Here is a 24248-nt window from a genome sequence, read left to right on the forward strand (position 1 = left end):
TGAAGGTAAGCATGCAGGTGCAGCAGGCGGTTATGAAGGCAAATGGTATGTTGGCCTTCGTAGCAAGAGGGTTCAAGTACAGGAACAAGGATGTCTTGCTGCAGTTGTACAGGGCCTTGGTGAGACCACACCTTGAGTATTGTGTGCAGTTTTGGTCGCCTTATCTGAGGAAGGAAGTTCTTGCCATGGAAGGAGTGCAGCGAAGATTCACCAGGCTGATACCTGGGATGGCAGGAATGATGTATGAGGAGAGTTTGTATCGATTGGACTTATACTCACTGGAGTTTAGAAGAATGAGAGGGAATCTCATCGAAACCTATAAAATTCTGTCAGGCCTGGACAGACTAGATGCAGGAAGGATGTTTCCGATGGCCAGGGAGTCCAGAACCAGGGGTCATAGTCTAAGGATAAGGGGTAAGCCATTTAGGACTGAGATGAGCAGGAATTTCTTCACCCAGAGAGTGGTGAACCTGTGGAATTCTCCACCACAGAAGGCAGTAGAGGCCAGTTCATTAAATATATTCAAGAAGGAGTTGGATATATTTCTTAAGGCTAAAGGGATCAAGGGATATGGGGAGAAGGCAGGAACAGGGTACTGAATTTGGATGATCAGCCATGATCTCATTGAATGGCGGAGCAGGCTCGAGGGGCCGAATGGCCTACTCCTGCTCCTATCTTCTATGTTTCTTTTTTCACAATAGAATCCCCTATCACTATAGCTCTCCCGCTCTCTTTCCTCCCGTCCCGTGCAGCAGAACCACCCATGGTGCCAGGAAGTTGGTTGCTGCTGCCTTCCCCCAATAAGCCATCCTCCCCAACAATATCCAAAGCGGTATATCTGTTTGAGAGGTAGATGGCCACAGGGGACCCCTGCACTACCTGCCTGCGCCTACTACTCTGCCTGGCGGTCACCCATTCCCTTCCTGCCTGTGCAGCCTTTACCTGCGGTGTGACCAGCTGATTAAACGTGATATCCACGATGCCCTCAGCATCGTGAATGCTCCAGTATGTATCCATTCGCAGCTCCAGCGCCGCAGTGCGGTCTGCCAGTAGCTGCAACTGGATACACTTCCCGCACACATGGTCGTCAGGGACATAAGAACATAAGAACATAAGAAATAGGAGCAGGAGTAGGCCAATCGGCCCCTCGAGCCTGCTCCACCATTCAATAAGATCATGGCTGATCTGATCCTAACCTCAAATCTTCTATCACTCTGCATCCACCCGAACCCATGTGATCTCCCGGGAGAGGCGAAAAACCAGATAAAGACCCAATGGCCAATTTGGGAGAAAAAAATCTGGGAAATTCCTCTCCGACCCATCTAGGCGATCGAAATTCTTCCAGGAGATCACTCTGTCCCTATATTTTCTACAGTACTTACCTTCTGTAAAGGCGATCTCCACCCCAGCCAGGAACAGGAATAAAACCATCTCCTGAAATCTAACAGAATTAGAACACAGTAGGAGCAGAACAAGGCTACACGGCCCCTGGGCCCACTCCACTACCCACAGGGCCATGACCATTCCGAACCTAGACTCATGTCCAATTTCCTGCCCGCTCCCCGTAACCCTTAATTCCCTTTACTTCTAGGAAACTATCTATTTCTGTTTTAAATTTATTTAATGATGTAGCTTCCACAGCTTTCTGGGGCAGCAAATTCCACAAACCTACCACCCTCTGAGTGAAGAAGTTTCTCCTCATCTCAGTTTTGAATGAGCAGCCCCTTATTTTAAGATTATGCCCCCTAGTTCTAGTTTCACCCATCATTGGGAACATCCTCACCGCATCCACCCGATCAAGCCCCTTCACAATCTTATATGTTTCAATAAGATCGCCTCTCATTCTTCTGAACTCCAATGAGTAGAGTCCCAATCTACTCAACCTCTCCTCATATGACCACCCCCTCATCCCCGGGATTAACCGAGTGAACCTTCTTTGTACTGACTCGAGAGCAAGTATGTCTTTTCTTAAGTATGGACACCAAAACTGTATGCAGTGTTCCAGGTGCGGCCTCACCAATACCTTGTACAACTGCAGCAATACCTCCCTGTTTTTATATTCCAACCCCCTAGCAATAAAAGCCAACATTCCATTGGCCTTCTTAATCACTTGCTGCACCTGCATACTAACTTTTTGAGTTTCGTGCACCAGGACCCCCAGATCCCTTTGTACTACAGTACTTTCCAGTTTCTTGCCATTAAGATAATAACTTGCTCTATGATTTTTCCTGCCAATGTGCATAACCTCACACTTTCCAGTATTGTATTCCATCTGCCAAATCTCTGCCCACTTACTTAGCCTGCCTATGTCCCTTTGCAGGTTTTTTATGTCCTCCTCACTCACTACTTTCCGTCCCATCTTTGTATCATCTGCAAACTTTGATATGTTACACTCGGTCCCCTCTTCCAAATCATTAATATAGATTGTAAAGAGTTGGGGACCCAGCACTGACCCCTGCGGAACACCACTAGTTATTGGTTGCCAATCTGAGAACGAACCATTTATCCCAACTCTCTGCTTTCTGTTAGAGAGCCAACCCTCCACCCACGCCAGAATATTACCCCCAATCCCGTGATTTTTTATCTTGAGCAATAATCTTTTGTGTGGCACCTTGTCAAATGCCTTTTGGAAGTCTAAATACACTACGTCCACTGGTTCCCCTTTATCCACCCTGTATGTTACTTCCCCAAAAAACTCAAGCAAATTTGTTAAACATGACTTCCCCTTCATGAAACCATGCTGAGTTTGCCCTATTAAATTATGTTTATCCAAATGTCCCGTTACTGTCTCCTTAATAATGGACTCTAACATTTTACCAACCACAGATGTTAGGCTAACAGGTCTATAGTTTCCAGCCTTCTGCCTACTACCCTTTTTAAATAAGGGTGTTACATTAGCAGTTTTCCAATCTGCCGGGACCTTTGCTGAGTCCAGTGAGTTTTGGAAAATTATTACCAATGCATCCACAATCCCTACCGCTACTTCCCTCAAGACCCTAGGATGCAAGCCATCAGGTCCAGGGGATTTATCCGCCTTGAGTCCCATTATTTTACCAAGTACCACTTCCTTAGTGATTTTAATTGTATTTAGTTCCTCCCCCCCTAGAGCCCCCTGTTTGTCCAGTGTTGGGATATTCTTAGTGTCCTCTACTGTAAAGACTGATACAAAATAATTGTTCAGTGTTTTTGCCATCTCCATGTTTCCCACCATTAATTTCCCGGTCTCATCCTCTAAGGGACCAACATTTACTTTAGCCACCCTTTTTCTTTTTATATAACTATAGAAACTTTTACTGTCTGTTTTTATATTTTTTGCTAATTTACTTTCATAATCTATCTTCCCTTTCTTAATCAATCTTTTTGTTATTTTTTGCTGTCTTTTAAAGACTTCCCAATCTTCCATCCTCCCACTAGATTTGGCTACCTTATATGCCCTTGTTTTTAGTCGGATACTATCCTTAATTACTTTACTTAGCCACGGATGGCTATCTTTTCTTTTACACCCTTTTTTCCTCAGTGGAATATATTTTTTTTGGAAGTTGTAAAATAACTCCTTAAATGTACACCACTGGTCATGTACCGTCTTACCCTTTAATCTATTTTCCCAGTCCACTCTAATTAATTCCGCTCTCATACCTTCATAGTCTCCTTTATTCAAGCTCAGCACGCTTGTTTGAGATCCAACCTTCTCACCCTCTAATTGAATATGGAATTCAACCATGTTATGGTCACTCATTCCAAGGGGATCCTTTACTCGGACATTTTTAATTAATCCCGTCTCATTACACAGGACCAGATCTAAGGTTGCTTGCCCCCTGGTCGGTTCAGTTACATACTGCTCAAGAAACCCATCCCTAATACACTCAATGAACTCTTCCTCAAGGCTGCTCTGCCCAATTTGATTTGTCCAGTTAATATGATAATTAAAATCCCCCATAATTATAGCTGTTCCCTTATTACAAGCCTCAACTATTTCCTGATTAATACTCCGTCCAACAGAGTTGCAACTGTTCGGAGGCCTATAGACTACACCCACTAGTGTTTTTTTCCCCTTATTATTCCTTACCTCCACCCAAACTGTTTCACTATCCTGCTCCTTTGACCCAATATCATTTCTCTGTATTATAGTGATTCCTTCCTTTATTAACATAGCCACCCCACCTCCTCTCCCTTCCTGCCTGTCCTTCCTGATTGTTAAATAACCTGGTATGTTTAATTCCCAGTCATGGTCACCCTGCAGCCATGTTTCTGTAATGGCCACAAGATCATACCCATATGTCATTATTTGTGCCGTTAACTCATTCATTTTGTTATGAATGCTACGTGCATTCAGATAAAGAACTTTCAAATATGTTTTGTAACACTTAGTTCCTGTTTTTTCCCTTTTTATTACTTTACTTTTTACTCCATACCTTCTGTCCCTTCCTGACACATTCTTTTTTTAAATTCCCCCACTGCTACCTAAGTCTATGACCTTCTCTGTTGTCATTTCTATTATTTGCTCTCTAGAAACCTCCCCCCCACTAATTAGTTTAAAGCCCTCTCTACAGCCCTAGTTATATGATTCGCCAGGACTCTAGTCCCAGCACTGGCCAAGTGGAGTCCGTCCCAACAGAACAGCTCCCTCCTGTCCCAGTACTGGTGCCAGTGTCCCAAGAAGCAAAACCCATTTCTCCCACACCAGTCTTTGAGCCACGCATTTAACTCTTTAATTTTATTTATCCTAGCCAAATTCGCTCGTGGCTCAGGTAATAACCCAGAGATTATTACCCTTGAGGTTCTGTTTTTTAATTTGACCCCTAGCTGCTCATACTCCTTTAACAGAACCGTCTTCCTTGTCCTATCTACGTCGTTTGTACCAACATGGACCACGACAACTGGATCCTCCCCCTCCCACTGCAAGTTTCTTTCCAGCCCAGAAGAGATGTCCTTAACCCTGGCACCAGGCAGGCAACACAGCCTTCGGGACTCCCGCTCTTGACTGCAGAGAACCCTATCTATCCCCCTAATGATACTATCCCCTACCACTACAACATTTCTTTTTACTCCCTCCACTTGAATGGCCCCCTGTACCACGGTGCTGTGGCCAGGTTGCTCATCCTCCCTGCAGTCCCCGCTCCCGCCCTCACAGGGAGTAAGAACCTCGATCCTGCTGGACAAGAACAAGGGCTGTGTCTCCTTCAACACTACATCCTGGATCCCTGTACCTTCCTCACTCGTAGTCACACCGTCCTGTCCCTGACCACGGACTACATCTGCAGTAATTAACTTCATAGGTGTGACCATCTCCTGAAACATAGAGTCCAGGAACTTCTCCCCCTCCCTGATGTGTCGCAGTGTCCGAAGCTCGGTCTCAAGCTCCATAACATGGAACTTGAGTTCCTCTAGCAGCAAACACTTGTCGCAGATGTAATCACCGTTAGCCTCAATGGGGTTCACCGGCTCCCACATCTCGCAACAGTAACACATCACCTGCTCCATTCTATATAATTAATTAAATTTCTTATTATTAGTTATGAAGACCCTGCCCGGATATATATGATAATATCACACCACTATTCAATAGGACTTACCAACTTAAAGGCATGAAAGAGAAGAGAAGGAAGAAAACCAACCAACCAGCTGATCACCAACCTCCTCCTTGAATACTGTCTGTGGAGCCTGTTTGGTTGACTCGTCTCGCTGCTCCGCCTCCGCAGTGCTGTCTAAGCCTGGGAGTGGGGAACAAAACAGAGCAAAAAACACACCTTCACCTCCCACTTATCCGAACTCTCCCACTTAGCAAAACTCCAACAGCACTCAATGCACAAAGCACTCCGCGCACTGCACTAGCCCCTCCCCTTTTATACCCGGATTCTACTTCCTGTTTAAACTGCCCAAGAGTTTAAAAAACCCTTAAAAAATTAAACTTACTTCAAATAATTGACTTCTTAACACACTAAAATTCACAAAATACACTTAAATGATTTTTCTCCCACTTAGCAAAACTCCAACAGCACTCAATGCACAAAGCACTCCATGACTTACCCTTTAATTAATTTATATTAAATCAATACCACCAATTATGTTACAATTAAATGATAGACTCAAGGGCCCTTGTTTCCTAGCACTCCCCGCTACACAACAGAGAACTTAGAAACTATAACCACAAAATTAAGACCGTCTAAACTTTATAAACTATGGCCTAGAAATTCAGTGGGCTGCGCCACCCGTTAGCGCCCAAAGAGGGCACTTAGTGGGTTTTGCGCCACTGGCCACGCCACCTGCTAAATTTACCGGGACGCTAATGGCGGCGCAAGCCGTTAGCGCTGCGCCACCACTGATGATGTCATCGGTGTGCGCAGTGCCCTGCTACCGCCCTGATCATGAAATTTGGTAGCACCCCCTGCTTTAACGCCGGTCGCAATTTGTGACCGGTTCAGGGGGGCCTACCTGCGGCGGTAGAGGTGCGGGGCGGCCATTTTTTTTGCTGGCTGCCTGCCAGCACCTCTTCGCGCCGCCGTCCTCGGCCTCCTGCGCCATCCCCCCCCCCCACGCCCCCCGCCGCATTGTGCCGGCTGTGTCCCAAGAGCCCGGCACTTCTCCTCGGTGCTGGGCTCTTTTGCCAGCACTCGCGATCGCCGATCACGCTGCAGCAGGCCCCTCCCCTTTAAGAAGGGGAGGAAGGCTTACAGTACCGCAGCATGCCGTGCCGCAGCTTGTGGCGTTGCAGCATGTTGTGCTGTGATTTTCAGTTGCAGCGCCCCAAGAGGGATGCGGGGCGCCTTGAGTAGCGCTGCGCTTCCGTCTGGGGCGCTGAAACTGAATTTCCAGCGGGTGTTCGCAACACCTGCCAGGGCGGTACTTCCGGCGCCCTGGCGAGACTGGCGCCCCGTAGGCCTATGAACCTTAACTGTCAAACTATAGAGTAGTATAAGTACTCACCCAATCAGCTGCTTCCTCCTGCCTGCGTCACGTTTTGAATCGTGACATGGCTCTGGAACGCCGCCGCCGGTCTGCGAGATTGGTAAGCCACTGTAAAAAAGCCCGCGAAAGTGAGTTTAAATACTCACTGAACCTCCGCTCTCACCGCTCCCGACACTGGCCTCTGGAAAAAAGCCCGCGAAAGTGAGTTTAAATAATCACTGAACCTCCGCTCTCACTGCTCTCGACAATGGCCTGTGAAAAAAAGCCAGCGAAAGTGAGTTTAAATACTCACTGAACCTCCGCTCTCACTGCTTCCAACAATGGCCTGAAGCGGTATACAGCTCCTGTCATGGCGCAGGTGATGTGGACCTGACCTGGATGACGTTCAGGCTTGGGCTGATAAGTGGCAGGTAACATTCGCGCCACACAAAAGCCAGGCAATGACTATCTCCAACAAGCGAGAGTCTAACCACCGTCCCTTGACATTCAATGGCATTTCCATCGCCGAATCCCCCGCCATCAACATCCTGGGGGTCACCATTGCCCAGAAACTTAACTGGACCAGCCACAAAATACTGTGGCAACAAGAGCAGGTCAGAGGCTAGGTATTCTGTGGCGAGTGTCTCACCTCCTGACTCCCCAAAGCCTTTCCACCACCTACAAGGCACAAGTCAGGAGTGTGATGGAATACTCTCCACTTGCCTGGATGAGTGCAGCTCCAACAACACTTAAGAAGCTCGACACCATCCAGGACAAAGCAGCCCACTTGATTGGCACCCCATCCACCACCTTAAACATTCACTTCCTCCACCACCGGCGCACCGTGACTGATGTGTGTACCATCTACAAGATGCAGTGCAGCAACTCGCCAAGGCTTCTTCGGCAGCACCTTCCAAACCCGCGACCTCTTCCACCTAGAAGGACAAAGGCAGCAGGCGCATGGGAACACCACCACCTCCAAGTTCCCCTCCAAGTCACACACCATCCTGACTTAGAAGTATATCGCGGTTCAAGAAGGCGGCTCACCACCACCTTCTCAAAGGCAACTAGGGATGGGAAGTAAATGCTGGCCTTGCCAATGATGCCCGCATCACGAGAATGAATAAAAATGATGTATTCTTTTAACATCAGGTTCTTTTTCTTGCAGTTCAATGCAGCTTCCCCAATTACAGCTGATACAAAGGGCTACATTAAATCAGCAACTGTTGGTGAGAAGATACACTGTGTTGTATATGTGATTGACGCAAGCAAAGCAACCATCCTCTCCACTGAAATGGAAAAGAAAATTCGTGGCATTCGATCACAGATTAGTGAGCTGGGTGAGTGTTGTAGTCCAGGAGTGTCCAAGAAGTAGATCATATTCCAAATGCAGCCTGTGATCTGGCCCACCAAAGTTGTGCTGATTCCAGTTTATTATTCTGATTATTCACCAGAATTTTCTCAGGCTTTGCCTGATTGCACTGCTCACTAGTCTTCTCCGGTCTCACATAACCTAAAGAAAGAAAGACTCCCATTTATAGAGCACATTTCACGACCTCAGGACATCCCTAAGTGCTTCACAGCCAATGAAGTACAGGAAACTCTCTGGTATCCGGCACCGACGGGACCGGGATGGTGGCGGTTGATTAAAAACAAAGAGTCAGAGTCCTTTTATTGAGGTGTTCGGACTTCTGACAGCGCCAAGAAGCCGAGTAGTGGCAGTTTGGAGAACTACCCCCACTGACTAACTCAGCCAACGCGGGAGACTCGGATTCGGCAACATTGCCGGTTATTGAGGTGTTGTTTTCGGAGTATGAATTTTGTCGGTTAATAGAGAATTCCGGATATTTAGGTGCCGTTTAAACGAGTTTCCTGCAGCTTTGACGTGTAGTCATTGTTGTAATGTAGGAAACATGGTAGCCAATTTTCCCACAGCAAGGTCCTGCAAACAGACCAAATGAACTGTTTCTTTAGTGGTGTTGGTGTTGAGGGCTAAATATTGGCCAGGACACTGGGAGAACTCCCCTGCTTTTCTTCAGATAGTGCGATGGGAAACTAACCTTACACTCCAAGAAAGATTGAATTTAATTTATATTATTTGTATTGGAGATGTCTTCACTCCTGTCTCCAAAATGTTGGTACTATTGATATCCACCAATTTGCATTTTGTATATGATGGGAGTCCCTCCATTAGGCCCACCATAAAGGTTGCACTGGACATAGAAAAAACTTACATTCTTATGGTGCCTTTCACATGAAAGATAATACATGTAAAATTATCATTGCTATTTCCAAGAATTCTGTGCTAAGAAGAATTTAAAAAAAAGACTTTGGCCAGAAATTGGAGGGTTTAGCATGGCCGTTAATGCCCGTTTTGCTGAAATAAATTGTGCCTCAGCATTCCTAGCCATCTGGTGGAGGACAGATGGCTGGCTTGCTGCGACAGCCTGAAAGCCCCGGTTGCCGGTGGTAATCCCAGCTACGTTGGCAGCAGTCTGAATTTGGGTGGCGGCAAGCTGAGACTGCAGGAGAGCAGTCTGCACTTCTACTGCAGCACTGAGATATTGCCTCACTTCCGCCTGTGCGGCAATGGAAGCCGCGACATCACCCATCACACGCAGCATCCTGGCTGGCTCCACAAGGTCCCTCCTGGAGTTGTCCATCATGGGCTCCGGTCTCTGCGCAAAGCCCCTAGCAATGTTGGAGGCGGACTCCTCCATGCTCCTTGACATTGACAAGAGGCTCTCTGGCAGGCTTGCCATTAAACTTAGCAATTTGGTGTGCATGGCTATTACCCTTCTTCTGAAGGCCACCCCATCGAGGTCATCATCTGAGTCGTGTGCCACAGAACTCGTGCACGAAATCGCCCTCTGGGGAGCTGGCCCCCGAGCTACCCTTTCCCCCTGGCCTTGCTGAAGCCCACTCGTGCCCAGTGTCTCACCATGTGTAGATCCCACCTCTATACTACCCTCTACATTCTGCGCAGTGTCAGTTTCTGAGCTGGTGTCTGCGAGTGTCAGATGCAGTGACGGTGTGTCTTCTCCACTCTCCTCCATGGCATGAGGGACAGGCTGGCCTGCTGGCATTTCTTGGGTATCTGAAAGCAGAAAGGCACAAGAGTCAGGTTGTTGTGAGGGGACGGTGGTGGGGGGGGGTGGGTGGATGTGGTGAAAGCAAGATATCCATGCATACTTATAAGTGAGAAGAGATTGTGGGATGAGGAGGAAGTGCGATGTGAGAAGAAGGATTAGGAATGACCATACCGTTGTCAGCAATGGTTTCAACTTCTACCCTAGCCACAGCCTCGGTGACTTCCCCTCCAATGATGTTGAGCACCGACTCCTCCAGTTGGCTCAAGGTCTGTACAGTGTCATGGCCGCCTCCCGTCTGCCGTTGTTCCCGGCGGTTGTGAGCCACCTTGGCCTGCAAGAGAAAGGGAAGTTTGTCAGTGAGTGTGGAGCAATGTGTTTGGGTGATGTGCCTGCCATAGTTGAATAGCTGTCAGTGTGTGCAAGGTGTGAGATGTGGGTGTGAGTGTTGCAGCAGTGGTAAGGTTGTGAAGGTGAAGTGAAGCCATGATTGTGAGGTGTGAGTGGTGATAGGTAGTGATTGTTGGTAGGTGAGTGATGGGGGTGTGGTGCATTGACCAGTGTGTGAGGCTTGTGGTGCAGATGGTGGGATATGGCATTTGCTGAAGCCTTCACTCACCTTGACCTGCCGTGTGAGGTCGTTAAACTTCTTTCGGCAATGTATCCAGGTCCTTGGCATGACACTCACTGTTGGCGGTGATGCGGGTAGCTATCTCCTGCCAGGGCCTTCTGCAAGTGACCTTTGATGACTCCTGCCACCCTGCAGCAACAGGACACCCTGCCTTCTCTCAACTGCCACTACCAAGGGCTCGAGTGCAGAATCCGAAAACCTTCTGGCTCTCTCTCTGGGTTGTTGCCATGACTCTCTCCAAAATGAGAATGAGGTGCTGTTGCAACAAAGCGCCTCCCCTTTAAGTAGTGGAGAGACCCGAGGCCAAACACTATTGGCCGTTAGACTGCACCTGATATTGGCCCCACCCCCACCCCTGCCGCCATTGAGCGCTAAGCCAATCAGCTGCGCGTTTAGTGCTGAGATCAGCACTGCAATCATTATAATGAGCAGGCAGCACGAATTTTGCGTGTTGCCTGGACCACTTTCAACGAGCGCAGGCAAATAGCGTTGACCCTTGACCCTGTCCGTTTTCAGGCCTAATCCAATTTCTAGGCCTTTCCATTTAATTTAAAAAGGAGGCATGCTTTACAATTTGTATATTGTCAGAGGGGCCGTCTTTCAGATGAGACAATAAAACGAGGCCCCTTCTGCTGTTCAGGTGTATGTAAAAGATCCCATGGCACTAGGCAAGAGGAAGGGAGTTATTCTAGTGTACTGGCTAATATTTATCCCTTAACCAACATGAAAAACAAGTTAATTGATCATTTCATATGCAAATTGGCTGCTGCATTTGCCGACATAACGACAGGGACCACATTTCCAAAGTATAGAAAGACTTGCATTTCTATAGCGCCTTTCACGACCACCGGACTTCTCAAAGCACTTTACAGCCAATGAAGCACTTTTTGAAGTGTAATCACTGTTGTAATGTGGGAAACGTGGCAGCCAATTTGCGCACAGCAAGCTCCCACAAACAGCAATGTGATAATGACTAGATAATATGTTTTTGTTATGTTGGTTGAGGGATAAATATTGGCCAGGACACCGGGGATAACTCCCCTACTCTTCTTCGAAATAGTGCCATGGGATCTTTTACGTTCACCCGAGAGGGCAGACGGGGCTTCGGTTTTAACGTCTCATCTGAAAGACGGCACCTGACAGTGCAGCACTCCCTCAGCACTGCACTGGAGTGTCAGCCTAGCTTTATGTGCTCAAGTCCCTGAAGTGGGACTATGAACCCACAACCTTCTGACTCAGAGGCGAGTGTGCTACCAACTGACCACAGCTGACACATTGTAATTCATTGACTATAAGCTCTTTGGGACTTCCTGAGAACATGGAAGCTGTTACATAAATGCAAATTCTTTCTTCTTTCTATTTTAACCAAGAATACCGCAATAGGAGGACCGCAGAGCATCTAGTGAGCGTCGTCACATTTCAGGCAGAGCACTTTGTCACACATGCGTATCTCTCTGTCACATTTTAAAAATACTAAAAATCAGAAAGAAAGTCTGGTTTCTTCTGACCTTGGGGAGGAGTTGGCATTGATAATCAGCTGCAGACGTACAAAGACATGTTCCCAACAATAGCAATTAGCCTCTACTTGATATCAAGACATGCTTATGAACAGCAATTAGACTTTGTGGCATTAAAGAGATAGGTCTGATAACACACAGCTCCACCTTAACAGCAGAATAATTCACTACGTATTCCATGAAATACTGCTCTCCTTACCCTCTGTAGCAGGGGAAATTCTAGAATATTATTAGGGACGTGGTAACAGGGCACTTAGAAAATCATAATATGAGTGGGCAGAGCCAACACGGATTTATAAAAGGGAAATTGTGTTTGACAAATATGTCAGAGTTTTTTGAGGTTGTAACTAGCAGGGTAGATAAGGGGGAACCAGTGGATGTGGTGTATTTGGATTTTCAGAAGGCATTCGATAAGGTGCCACACAAGAGGTTATTAAACAAAATTAGGGCTCATGGGATTGGGAGTAATATATTAGCATGGATTGAGGATTGGTTAACGGACAGAAAACAGAGAGAAGGAATAAATGGGTTGTTTTTGGGTTGGCAGGCTGTTACTAGTGGGGTGCCGCAAGGATCAGTGCTTGGGCCTCAGCTATTTACAATCTCTATTAATGACTTAGATGACGGGACCAAGTGTAATGTATCCAAGTTTGCTGATGATGCAAAGCTAGGTGGGAAAGTAAGTTGTGAGGAGGATGCAAAGAGGCTACAAAGGGATAGAGACAGGTTAAGTGAGTGGGCAAGAACATGACAGATGGAATATAACGTGGAGAAATGTGAAGTTATCCACTTTGGTAGGAAAAATAGAAAAGCAGAGTATTTTTTAAATGGTGAGAGATTGGGAAATGTTGGTACTCAGGGGGACCTGGGTGTCCTTGTACACGAATCACAGAAAGTTACCATGCAGGTACAGCAAGTAATTAGGAAATAAATGTATTTTGGTCTTTATTACAAAAATTTTGGAGTATAAGAGTAAAGAAGTCTCACTACAATGATATAGGGACTTGTTGAGACCACACCTGGAGTATTGTGTCCAGTTTTGGTCTCCTTACCTAAGGAAGGATGTACTTGTCTTAGAGGGAGTTCAACGAAGGTTCACCAGACTGATTCCTGGGATAGGGGGATTGTCCTATGAAGAGAGATTGAGGAGACTAGGTCTATATTCCCTAGAATTTAGAAGAATGAAAGGTGATCTCGTTGAAACATATAAAATGCTTACAGGGCTTGACAGGCTAGAAGCTGGGAGGATGTTTCCTCTGGCTGGGGTGTCTAGAACCAGGGGTCACAGTCTCAGAATAAGGGGTCAGCCATTTAGGACTGAAATGAGGAGAAATTTCTTCACTCAAAAGGTTGTGAATCTTTAGAATTCTCTACCCCAGAGGGCTGTGGCGGCTCAGTCGTTGAGTATATTCAAGGCAGAGAGTGATAGATTTTTGGATATTAAGGGAATCAAGGGATATGGGGATAGTGCAGGAAAGTGGAGATGGGGTAGAAGGTCAACCATGATTTTATTGAATGGTGAAGGAGGTTCGAGGGGCTGAATGGTCTACTCCTGCTCCTATTGCTTATGTTCTTAGGTTCTCTGATGTATTCTGAGCAATGCCATGGAAGATCTACAAATAAATAAATAATTTCTTTCATTATATAGAGATACCACAGATTGTTTTATTAACAAAAGTGGATAAAGCATGTCCTTTGGTTGGGAAAGATGTGGAAAATGTCTATCGGAGTGAACACATTGAAAGAAAGGTACACAATCTACCGTATTACCAATTTCAGTAGCTTCATCATTCACATTGGCTCGGATTTTGCGATAGGAATAATGGTGAGGCTATCAGTAATCAGCGTTATTAAGGTGTAAATCTGACAGCAACTTCTGGCGTCCGCACATGTGCACCAAAACACAGAAATTGGGACGGTTTGGTCCGAGTTACCCTGATCCTCCACAGTCTGCGCTACACCGGTACATGGCTGAAAGACTCGGCATTGAAATACATGTAAGGGCATGAAGTTGCTGTACTTACCCACTAGTTACCCACTAAACACGGCAGAAAAAGTTAGGGCTTGTCCATTCAAGTGGAAGTGAATTTTTAACGGCCTGATAAGTCTTAATTACTGCCAAAAAACATCTCTGGTACTGAAAATTTAATTTTGCAAATGTGGAGTCTCATTCCAGCAGAATTTAATTATTATTGGAGATTTATAAAAATTAAAAATGTAAAAAAAAAAGAAACTTTTTCTTTCTGACCCTTTTATCTCTCTATTAATTACATCTTTAGAGTCACAGAGTAATACAGCACGGATAGAGGCCCTTCGGCCCATCGTGTCCGCGCCGGCCATCAAGCCCTGTCTAATCTAATCCCATATTCCAGCATTTGGCCCGTAGCCTTGTATGCTATGGCATTTCAAGTGCTCATCCAAATGCTTCTTAAATGTTGTGAGGGTTCCTGCCTTCACAACCCTTTCATGCAGTGAGTTCCAGACTCCAACCACCCTCTGGGTGAAAAAGTTCTTTCTCAAATCCCCTCTAAACCTCCTGCCCTTTACCTTGAATCTATGCCCCCTAGTTATTGACCCCTCTACTAAGGGAAAAAGCTCCTCAGCATCCATCCTATCTATGCCCCTCATAATTTTGTACACCTCAATCATGTCCCCCCTCAGCCTCCTCTGCTCCAAGGAAAACAAACCCAATCTCCCCAGTCTCTCTTCATAGCTGAAGCGCTCCAGCCCTGGTAACATCCTGGTGAACCTCCTCTGCACCCTCTCTAACGCGATCACATCCTTCCTGTAGTGTGGCGACCAGAACTGCACACAGTATTCCAGCTGTGGCCTAACCAGTGTTTTATACAGCTCCATCATAACCTCCTTGCTCTTATATTCAATGCCTCGGCTAATGAAGGCAAGTATCCCATATGCCTTTTTTACCACCTTATCCACCTGTTCCGCCGCCTTCAGGGATCTGTGTACTTGCACACCCAGATCCCTCTGACCCTCCGTCTTGCCTAGGGTCTTTCCATTCATTGTGTATTCCTTTGCCTTGTTAGTCCCCCCAAAGTGCATCACCTCGCACTTTTCCGGGTTAAATTCCATTTGCCACTGTTCCGCCCATCTGACCAACCCATCTATATCGTCCTGCAGACTGAGGCTACCCTCCTCGCTATTTACCACCCTACCAATTTTTGTATCATCCGCGAACTTACTGATCATACCCTTTACATTCATATCCAAGTCATTAATGTAGACCACAAACAGCAAGGGACCCAGCACCGATCCCTGTGGTACCCCACTGGCCACAGGCTTCCAGTCACAAAAACAACCTTCGACCATCACCCTCTGCCTTCTGCCACTAAGCCAGTTTTGTATCCAATGTGCCAAGGCACCCTGGATTCCATGGGCTCTTACCTTCTTGACCAGTCTCCTGTGCGGGACTTTATCGAAGGCCTTACTGAAATCCATGTATACCACATCCACTGCGTTACCCTCATCCACACACCTAGTCACCCCCTCAAAAAATTCAATCAAATTAGTCAGACATGATCTTCCCTTGACAAAGCCATGTTGACTATCCCTGATTAATCCTTGCCTCTCCAAGTGGAGACTGATTTTGTCCCTCAGAATTTTTTCCAATAATTTTCCTACCACTGATGTTAGGCTCACTGGCCTGTAGTTCCCCGGTTTTTCCCTACTACCCTTTTTGAATAATGGTACTACATTAGCGGTTCTCCAGTCCTCTGGCACATCCCCTGTGGCCAGAGAGGTCCTGAATATATGTGTTAGAGCCCCCGCAATCTCCTCCTTTGCCTCACACAGCAGCCTGGGATACATTTCATCCGGGCCTGGGGATTTATCCATTTTTAGGCCAGCTAAAACCGGCAATACCTCCTCCCTCTCGATGTTAATATGTTCGAGCATATCACAGTCCCCCCGCCCTATTTCTATGTCTACATCGTCCTTCTCCATAGTGAAAACAGATGCAAAAAATTCATTTAGAACCCCTCCTACATCTTCCGGCTCCACACACAGATTGCCACTTTTGTCCCTAATGGGCCCTATTTTTTCCCTAGTTATCCTCTTACCCTTAATATACTTATAAAACATCTTTGGATTTTCCTTTATTTTGCTCGCCAGTGTTATTTCATGGCCCCTCCTTGATCTCCTAATTTCTTTTTTAAGTATCCCCCTGCACTTTTTGTACTCCTCTAGGGCTTCCTCCGTCTTTAGCCTTTTGTATCTACCAAAAGCCCTCCTTTTTTTCCTAATCCATTCTCGTATATCCCCTGACATCCAAGGTTCCCTGTGGTTTTTGGAACCACCCTTGACCTTTACGGGAACATGTTGCCATTGTATGATCTCAATCTCCCTTCTGAAAGCCTCCCATTGCTCCGATGCGGATTTTCCTACAAGTAGCTGATCCCAGTCCATTTTGGCCAGATCCTGCCTTATCCTATTAAAATCGGCCTTCCCCCAATTTAGAACCTTTATTTCCCTCTCTTTATTTTGCTTTCTGTACATGATTTCACATTGAATTGCCGGCATGGGCTCTATGGGCCAAATGGCCTTCTTCCGTGCTGTAACCATTCTATGATTCTGTGAATTAAATATTCTAACATCCATTTGCTGGTTTAGACTCTGCGTGACTCAGTGAGGATTCTTCAATCTCATTGGTTGAGGAGACACGCTGTTGCTTGCCCAATTCACACAGGTCACAGATCTCCTGTAGAGGGCGCCGCGCTGTTTCAGATGCTTGATGACCATAAGTTGCTGCTCAAAAGCCCACGGAAATCTGTGGGCAGCTGTAAGTGTAATGAACGGTTTGCCACTGACCACAAAAACCGGGCCAAAGTGCACTTGTTGGTGTTCAAGGTACTTTAAATAGAATTTAGGGCTTTCTTTATTCTTAGTAAGTGGCACCATACTAGTCCTGGAGAAAGTCCAGAGATGATTGCCCAGGACAATATCTGAGCTATGATAACAGAGTGGCAAATTTTGTATTCCTTGGAGATGAGGAGGTCAACGGGTGATCTGGTTGAGCTGTTTAAAATAATGAAGGTATTTGAGAGGGTGGATAGAATCATAGCTAGTCTATACCTTATGATACTACGACCACTGTTCCCTAAATGTTCCCCTACTGACGCTTGCTCTACTTGACCCACCTCATTCACCAGAACCAGAGCCAGCAATGCCTCCTTCCTCGTTGGGCCGGAAATGTACTGATGAAGAAAGTTCTCCTGAACACACTGCAGAAATTCTTCCCCCTCTCTGCCCTGTAAATCCGCTGCCATGCATGTTTCCCAGATGTTGGGACTGTCAACGCTGAACAGACCTGACACGCAGTGGCAGGGGAGGCAATTCAGGTCATCATGACCTTGTTGGCAGCCCAATAAAAAGTATTTTGAGGTCACCTTTACATTTCACGAGGTCGCCCACGGGGTCCACGCTGCTCGGGGATCAGGTCAGGTAAGGAGATCGGGAGTTGTATGACCTTGGAATCCCCTGATTACTTGACAGCTGCAAATGTGCAATATAAGTTCCCTTATCACAGCTGTTCACTTTCCAAGCTCAGAAGCTGTTGCTTACTGCATTTGGAAGACAGATTGAGCTTTATGCAGGTTGCAGGTGTTTGGAGTAAACTCTATATCCAGTGTCACCTCATTGGAACAACCTCCCTCACCATTGACAGATCGCTTCTGTCATCTCAAGTTCACCTGCCATCTATTACATCAGCATTGGTGCCCTTGAAACTATCTCACCTTGGTCCTCAGAACTCCACCACAACCAGCCCCAACACCAGGCACACCAGCAGCACCAACAACAACACCAACCTTCTCTGCAAGCAACTGATGCTGCACAGGACAGCGGGCATCAGCACCCGACCACATTGCTCCCCAGGAGGCCAGGGATGGCCTCACCATGGCCAGATTTACTTCACTTGACACTGTACACCCTGGCTGCCACATGATGCACCAGGTTAGCACCACCCCACACCAACACCATAAAGCATACCTACAATGCCCAAGCCATTCCTTTCACACTCATGACCATTACAGTGGGTACCGTTATGTCTCACCATTCACTGCAACTCACCAAGACACTTCCAAAGGTGCACACAGATCTGTCCAAGAATGCAAAGGGTTGAAAATAAAAGTTTCAATGTTTGACAGCACATTAACAGAAACTTCACATGAACATTGGTTAAAACACCCAAGTGCCTACCCTTGTGTGTTGTTACTTGGTATGATTGGTTTAGGATGAGGGTGAGTGTGAGGGGTGACTAGTGAGCTGCAGAAGTGATAATATAGATAGAGAGGGATGGGTGGAGGTGCAAGGTAAATTGGTGTGAGTAAGGATGTGCAGGAGTAGGGTAGGGATGGCAGAGTGATGGGGATGTGATGAGTGGCACAACAGGATGAGGTTGAGTGTGGCTTTGCAGTAACATATCGTGATCTACTGAGATCATTGAAAGTTTTGCGCCACTGCAGCCTGTGACTCCCTCCATTTGCTTATGGAGGGAGTCAGGGGAGAGCCTGTATGCAGCCATGCACCTGTGTGCAGTGCTTGTCAGTGTTTGCAGCACCTCAATGCTGTAGAATACTGACAGCAGAACTGTCAAAGTAATTTTGCGCATGGTCCCTTTAAGGAAACCGGCTGATGACACATCGTCAAGTGACGCCATCAGACCCGCTTCCTTCAATTGGCTGGGAAACACGCTAGGCGGGGCTTAACAAGCCCAATCATCGTAAGATCACTCTACAGAGTGGGCTTTACATGAGCATTGCATTAAACACCCAAGCGCCTACCCTTGTGTGTCGTTAGTTGGTATGCTTGGACTAGGATGAGGGTGAGTGTGAGGGGTGGCTAGTGAGATGGGGAAGTGATAATGTAGATAGAGAGGGATGGGTGGAGGTGCAAGGTAAGTTGGTGTGAGCAAGAATGTGCAGGAGTAGGGTAGGGAAGGCAGAGTGATGGGGATGTGATGAGAGGCACAGCAGGATGAGGTTGAGTGTGGCTTTGTACTAGCGATGCGTGATCTACTGAGATCATTGAAAGGTTTGCGCCACTGCAGCCTGGTCCTCCTGATGACATCCCTGCTTGTGTCCTCCTGTGCAACGTGCAACCAGGCTGCGTTGATCCCCTGGGGAGGTCTCTTCCGCCTTTGGAAGGGAAGAGAACCTCACTGCGTCCTGTGACTCCCTCCATAAGCATATGGAGGGAGTCATGAGAGAGCCTGGGTGCAGCCTCTGTGCAGTGCTTGTCAGTGTTTGCAGCACCTCAATGCTGTAGAATACTGACAACACAACTATCAAGATCAATTTGGACATGGCCACTTTAAGGAAACCGGCTGATGACGTGTCATCAAATGACATCATCAGACCTGCTTCCTTCAATTGGCTGGCAAACGCGCTGGGCGGACTTAAGCCTAATCAGGGGAAAATCATTTTGGACAGCGGGCTGGAGCCAGCAGCGAGGCCAGGACCTGCCACCGACATTGCCCACCTGTAGTATTCGCAAAATTGGACTTTGTATTAATAAGGGTCAAATGGCAGAAGAGGCCATGATTTTAAAGACTGTTTTAAAAGAAGTCCAGGAGAAAGGGGCATACAAAATGGCTGCCATACCATTTGACCGGCTTATTGGGACACTTTAAAATGGTTCCTGCGAATCCTCAGACAGCTTTGTGGATTCAGCCCACAGTAAGTTCTGGAAGCCGTTTCTGAGAGAACGAAACCAGACACCCACATACATATGAATTGGATGCAGATCCAGTCAAGATCGGCCTGGAGACAGAGGCCATCTAAATGTTGACCCAGACAAAAGGGGACAATTTCGTATTCATGAGAACAACATCACGGACTCGATAACGAGATCAGCAGGACATTAAAAACAATGAAGGTCATTCCAGACCATAGATGGGCCTTTACCGGCCATCTCAAATATTTTAAAATATAATAACTGCCCCGCTGTGCTCCCAGCCCGCCAAAAGTTAAACAAAGACTAACCTGATTTTGGGCAGGAAGAGAAGCTTCTGGAGAAAAAGTGTAACTGGGAGACTCGGGAAGGAATTCAGCAGTTGAGTTCGGCAGGTTGGTTGGAGGCTCTTTGCAGTTGAAGCGGTTGGTTGGAGGCTCTTCGGAGTTGAGGTTGGTTGCAGCTTCTTCAGAGTTGCAGCAGTTGAGTTAAGTTGGTTGGCTTTCCAGCTTGCAAGCCGGTCCAGTTTTTAAGCTGGGCAAAGAGGAGTTGGTTTGGGAGAAGATCAACGAACTCCTCACCACCATCGGAGGAGGAAGAAGATTAAGCCAACATCAAGAAGGTCGTTCGAAGCCAGCGTCCCGCCCCGGGGAAAAACATCGGGAGATCGTCGACCATCCCCGGGCCGTTGCCGAAACGAGAGGCCATCGAGCCAACTTGGGAGAAGAGACAAAAAATTAAAACCGCAAGAGAAAAGACCTTCCAGCCACTCCGGCTCGGGAAGAGACGAAAATTAAACTGAAGAAACCTATATGAAGACCAGCCCAAGGCTCCTCTGACCAGGGTCGAGCCGACGAGCCTCGACCCCGCCGACATCCAGGCCTGCCGGTGTCCAGCCGCCCCGACCCCCACCTCAGGAGAGAGGTGTGGCGCAGCTCACAGGGGTTCCATGGTCCATGAGGAGACGGGGCGCCTGAAGGGATCAAAACACAGACTTGCTTTCAAAACCTGGTACTTCCTAGTTGGACTGGTGAGCATGTTTCTGGCCCTTCACAATCAGATCTAGATAGGTTCAATAAGGGGGTGGATTAAAGGGCACAATTAACATGAGTTGTTGTCCCTCGATGTTCCGTGTGTTTCCTTATTTCATGATGATCTTTGTAGAGTACAATATGCCTGTATTTGCCTTAGTTAGTATTGTGTCATTATGATTTGTTTGTGTTTTTCCCTCCCATGTACTCTCTTATCTGCTTGCATTTGATTTATTTTTCCTTATGCAATAAAATTTCATTTCGTTTCATCAAACTTGGTCTACAAGAGTTTTCTCTACATTGTAGTTCCTGCCCCAAAGTCCAGAGTATAGAATCTAAGGGGCGAGTGGGTCGAACCACTCAAGGTTTTACTGTGCAAGAGAGAGAGGCCTCTAGAGAGAGAAACCTCTGCGATCTAAAACCCCTTACACACCACGGACCTGCCGAGGTTAGGGAAATCGTGGCCTTTGTCACAGGGACTAGTTGAGGCAGTGGCTTTTGCAAATTTTAAGGAAAATTGGTAAGTATTTGTAGCAGAGGAAGATACAGGGCTATGAGGAGAGAGAGCGGTCAGTGGGATTAGTTTTGGATTGATAGAGGGCTATGGGGAGAGAACAGGACAGTGGGATTAGTTTTGGATTGATACAGGGCTATGGGGAGAGAACAAGACAGTGGGATTAGTTTTGGATTGATACAGGGCTATGGGGAGAGAACAGGTTAATAGAATTAGTTTTGGATTGCTCTAGCAAAGAGCCAGTATGGCCATGATGGGCTGAGTGGCCTCCTAATATGCTGTAAACTTCTATGGCTCTAAGGGAGTTGGATATGCAGACAGAGTTAGACGAGGAAGGATGGGAGGAGGGTCGTGTGGAGCATAATCACTGGCGTGGACTGGTTGGGCCGAATGGCCCGTTTCTGTGCTGCATGTTCTATATAATTCTAGATTCTTGCTTGAGAAAAATGCTTATTAAGTGTTCTTATGTCCCTAATAAGTTATATTCTTCTTTTCTAGGTGCTGGAAGTTGGTGAACAGCTCAGTATTCCAGTTACATACATAATTCCTGTGAAAAATCATTGGTTAGATCATGAGCTTGATTGTGCTACAGACATTTTAATACTGTCTGCACTGGTACAGATGTTGCGATACGTAGATGATTATTTTGAGAATCTGGATGAATAATCGCCAGTGTGTTAGTTTGGTTTCTAATGACTCTGTCCCTTTTTTGGGTGATAGTTACTGAATAGTTTTACCTTGAGTCTGAGTTCACTTCAAAACTATTAACAATCATTTCCTCTCTTGCATCTCTGCGATCTCACTGTCTTGGATAGAATAGTTTAAAAAAATGTAGCTTAAAGGAATACTGGTGGTGTTAGTGTAAGGAAAGGGTTAATCAGACACCCTGCAGTCTGCCAATATTATACGGCTCTTGTTTTCTCTTTTTATTTTAATCAATTTAGCATGTGCCTGTTAAGTAAGGAAGTATAAGTCAATTTAGATGCAGTGACCACTGAACTGTTGGATTAATACTGAGCTTAAAGCAATGGTCAGTTTAGTACCAGGAAAGAGAGATTCCAGTGCATACTGATGCATACATTTGGGAGAACGTTAATTAGTTGGTAAGAAGTTCTGAAGAAGTTCTGAAGAAGGAAACATCTGCAAATACAGCATCCATTTTAGAAGCAGGTGATTAGTAGGGAATGGTCCAGACTTATAATTGGAAGTTTCACTTGGTGGAATAGCAATTAAAAGAGTGAAACTATCGGTGAGGTAACAATGTTGGGGAGTTGTACCTGCCTACGGAAGAAGAACTTGGTCAAACTAAAGTTATTGATAAGGGACGAGCTCATTAAAATTCACCTTATATGGAGCTGTATTATGTAATGCAGAAATGTCTGGATTGTCACGTGGAAAGGGGTAAGATAAAGGTCTAAAAAGTGGGTGTTAGGATTCGTAAAAGCCTAAGACACTGAGCTCAGAATGGAAACATGTTTGAATGCTCTGACTAAACCCGCAAGGTTTTGTCGTATATACTGCTTTTTAAGTGTATGTTTAATTACTGTATACTTCATAATAAATCTGTGACATCTGACATTTTGTCTACGAACCCTATTGATTTGAGGAGTGAAATATAAGTAAGCACACACTTATCCTCTCTAACAAGCCAGAGGAGTCCGGAAAAATTGGACAGAATCTTAGAATTAAGCCGTTTAAAAGCAAAATCAAGGAAAAACCAAATAATGAAGGGTAACTTAGTTAAAGTTAACACTTCAAAGTGTGAAAAATGAGAAGCTTGCTACAAGTAGATACAAATTCTTTGTTCACTTGGGAGTGAACTTCTGTTGTTAATTCTCTCCAGTGCGTGACGCTGTGTGTCAGGGGCAGTAAAGACAATAATGTACCCCTTTGGGTGTTTTGAGCTGCGAAATACAAGCCAATAGCTGATCTGTGGGTACAAATGATTAACGTGCACATACAGATGTTCCTCCTTCCTCGTCTATCTCATTACTTGAAGCACTTGGAGACGCATAACTACGTTAAAGGTGCTATATCAACTCAAGTCATTGTTGTTTACTTCCTCAATTTTCTATCCTTTTAACAAGAAATCTTAAACCAAAAGCCACTAAAATATCATGGTGTGGAGATGCCGGAGTTGGACTGGGGTGGACAAATGTAAGAAGTCACACAACACCAGGTTATAGTCCAACAGCTTTATTTGAAATCACAAACTTTTGGAGCGCTGCTCCTTCGTCAGGTGAAGTGGAGAAATGCATAAAGACACAGCTTATATAGTCAGAGAATAATGTCAGATGTTTACAGGTAATCTTGCCAACTGCCATTTATCACACCTCGGCAGAGAGATAATCACAGCAATCAAAGGTGTGAATGGTGTCCAAACAGGTCAGTCAGGAAAACATTACATCAAAGAACAATGAGGTGGGGTCACAAGGGGTCAAATATTGCAGATGATGGGGTACTGAAATATCAGACAAAGGATACTGATGCAGATACTGAAATATCAGACAGAGGAATGCCGTGGGAGCATGTTAAGCATTCATACACCAATAACGCAAACAGAAACTTTATGGGGGCGAATTCCCTTAGTGGGGGGGAGCGGGGTGGGGGGTGGGGGGCAGGGTGCGGTCTCAGTAAATTCAGGGGAAGCTTGGGGCAAACAGCATTTTCACGTATGTTGTGGAGTATTTTAAACCAACACGCGACACAAGGTTTTCAGGTCGAGAGTCAAGTTGTCTTTATTACACCGGTGGGGAGACAATCTGCTCTGTCTTTAGCCAGACTTCTCCAAATTATTACAGCAAACACTACATTTTTATACGTTAAAATACACATGGCTGGCTCATGCACAATTCATTCCTGCAACCTGATTGGATCCTGGCCCGCATGCACCTT

General features: G+C 46.1%; 1 protein-coding gene across 3 annotated transcripts in view; it reads left to right on the plus strand.

The window, feature by feature from the left end:
* The window catches only part of LOC147122378 (interferon-induced protein 44-like), a 48446-nt gene extending 25522 nt beyond the window's left edge, over positions 1-22924 (plus strand). For 2 of the 3 annotated variants that reach the window (XM_085983499.1, XM_085983498.1), the window contains exons 6-8: positions 8054-8225; positions 13771-13871; positions 21852-22924. In XM_085983499.1, coding sequence (XP_085839625.1) covers positions 8054-8225; positions 13771-13871; positions 21852-22019 — 441 coding nt within the window. In that variant the 3' untranslated portion in view covers positions 22020-22924. The remainder of the gene's footprint in view (positions 1-8053; positions 8226-13770; positions 13872-21851) is intronic. The other variant, XM_085983500.1, reaches the window with a different exon arrangement.
* The last annotated feature ends 1324 nt before the right edge of the window (positions 22925-24248 follow it).

This window comes from Somniosus microcephalus, chromosome 3 (assembly GCF_052327205.1).
Source record: "Somniosus microcephalus isolate GS21.2 chromosome 3, FLI_Smic_1.0, whole genome shotgun sequence".
Lineage (NCBI taxonomy): Eukaryota > Metazoa > Chordata > Chondrichthyes > Squaliformes > Somniosidae > Somniosus > Somniosus microcephalus.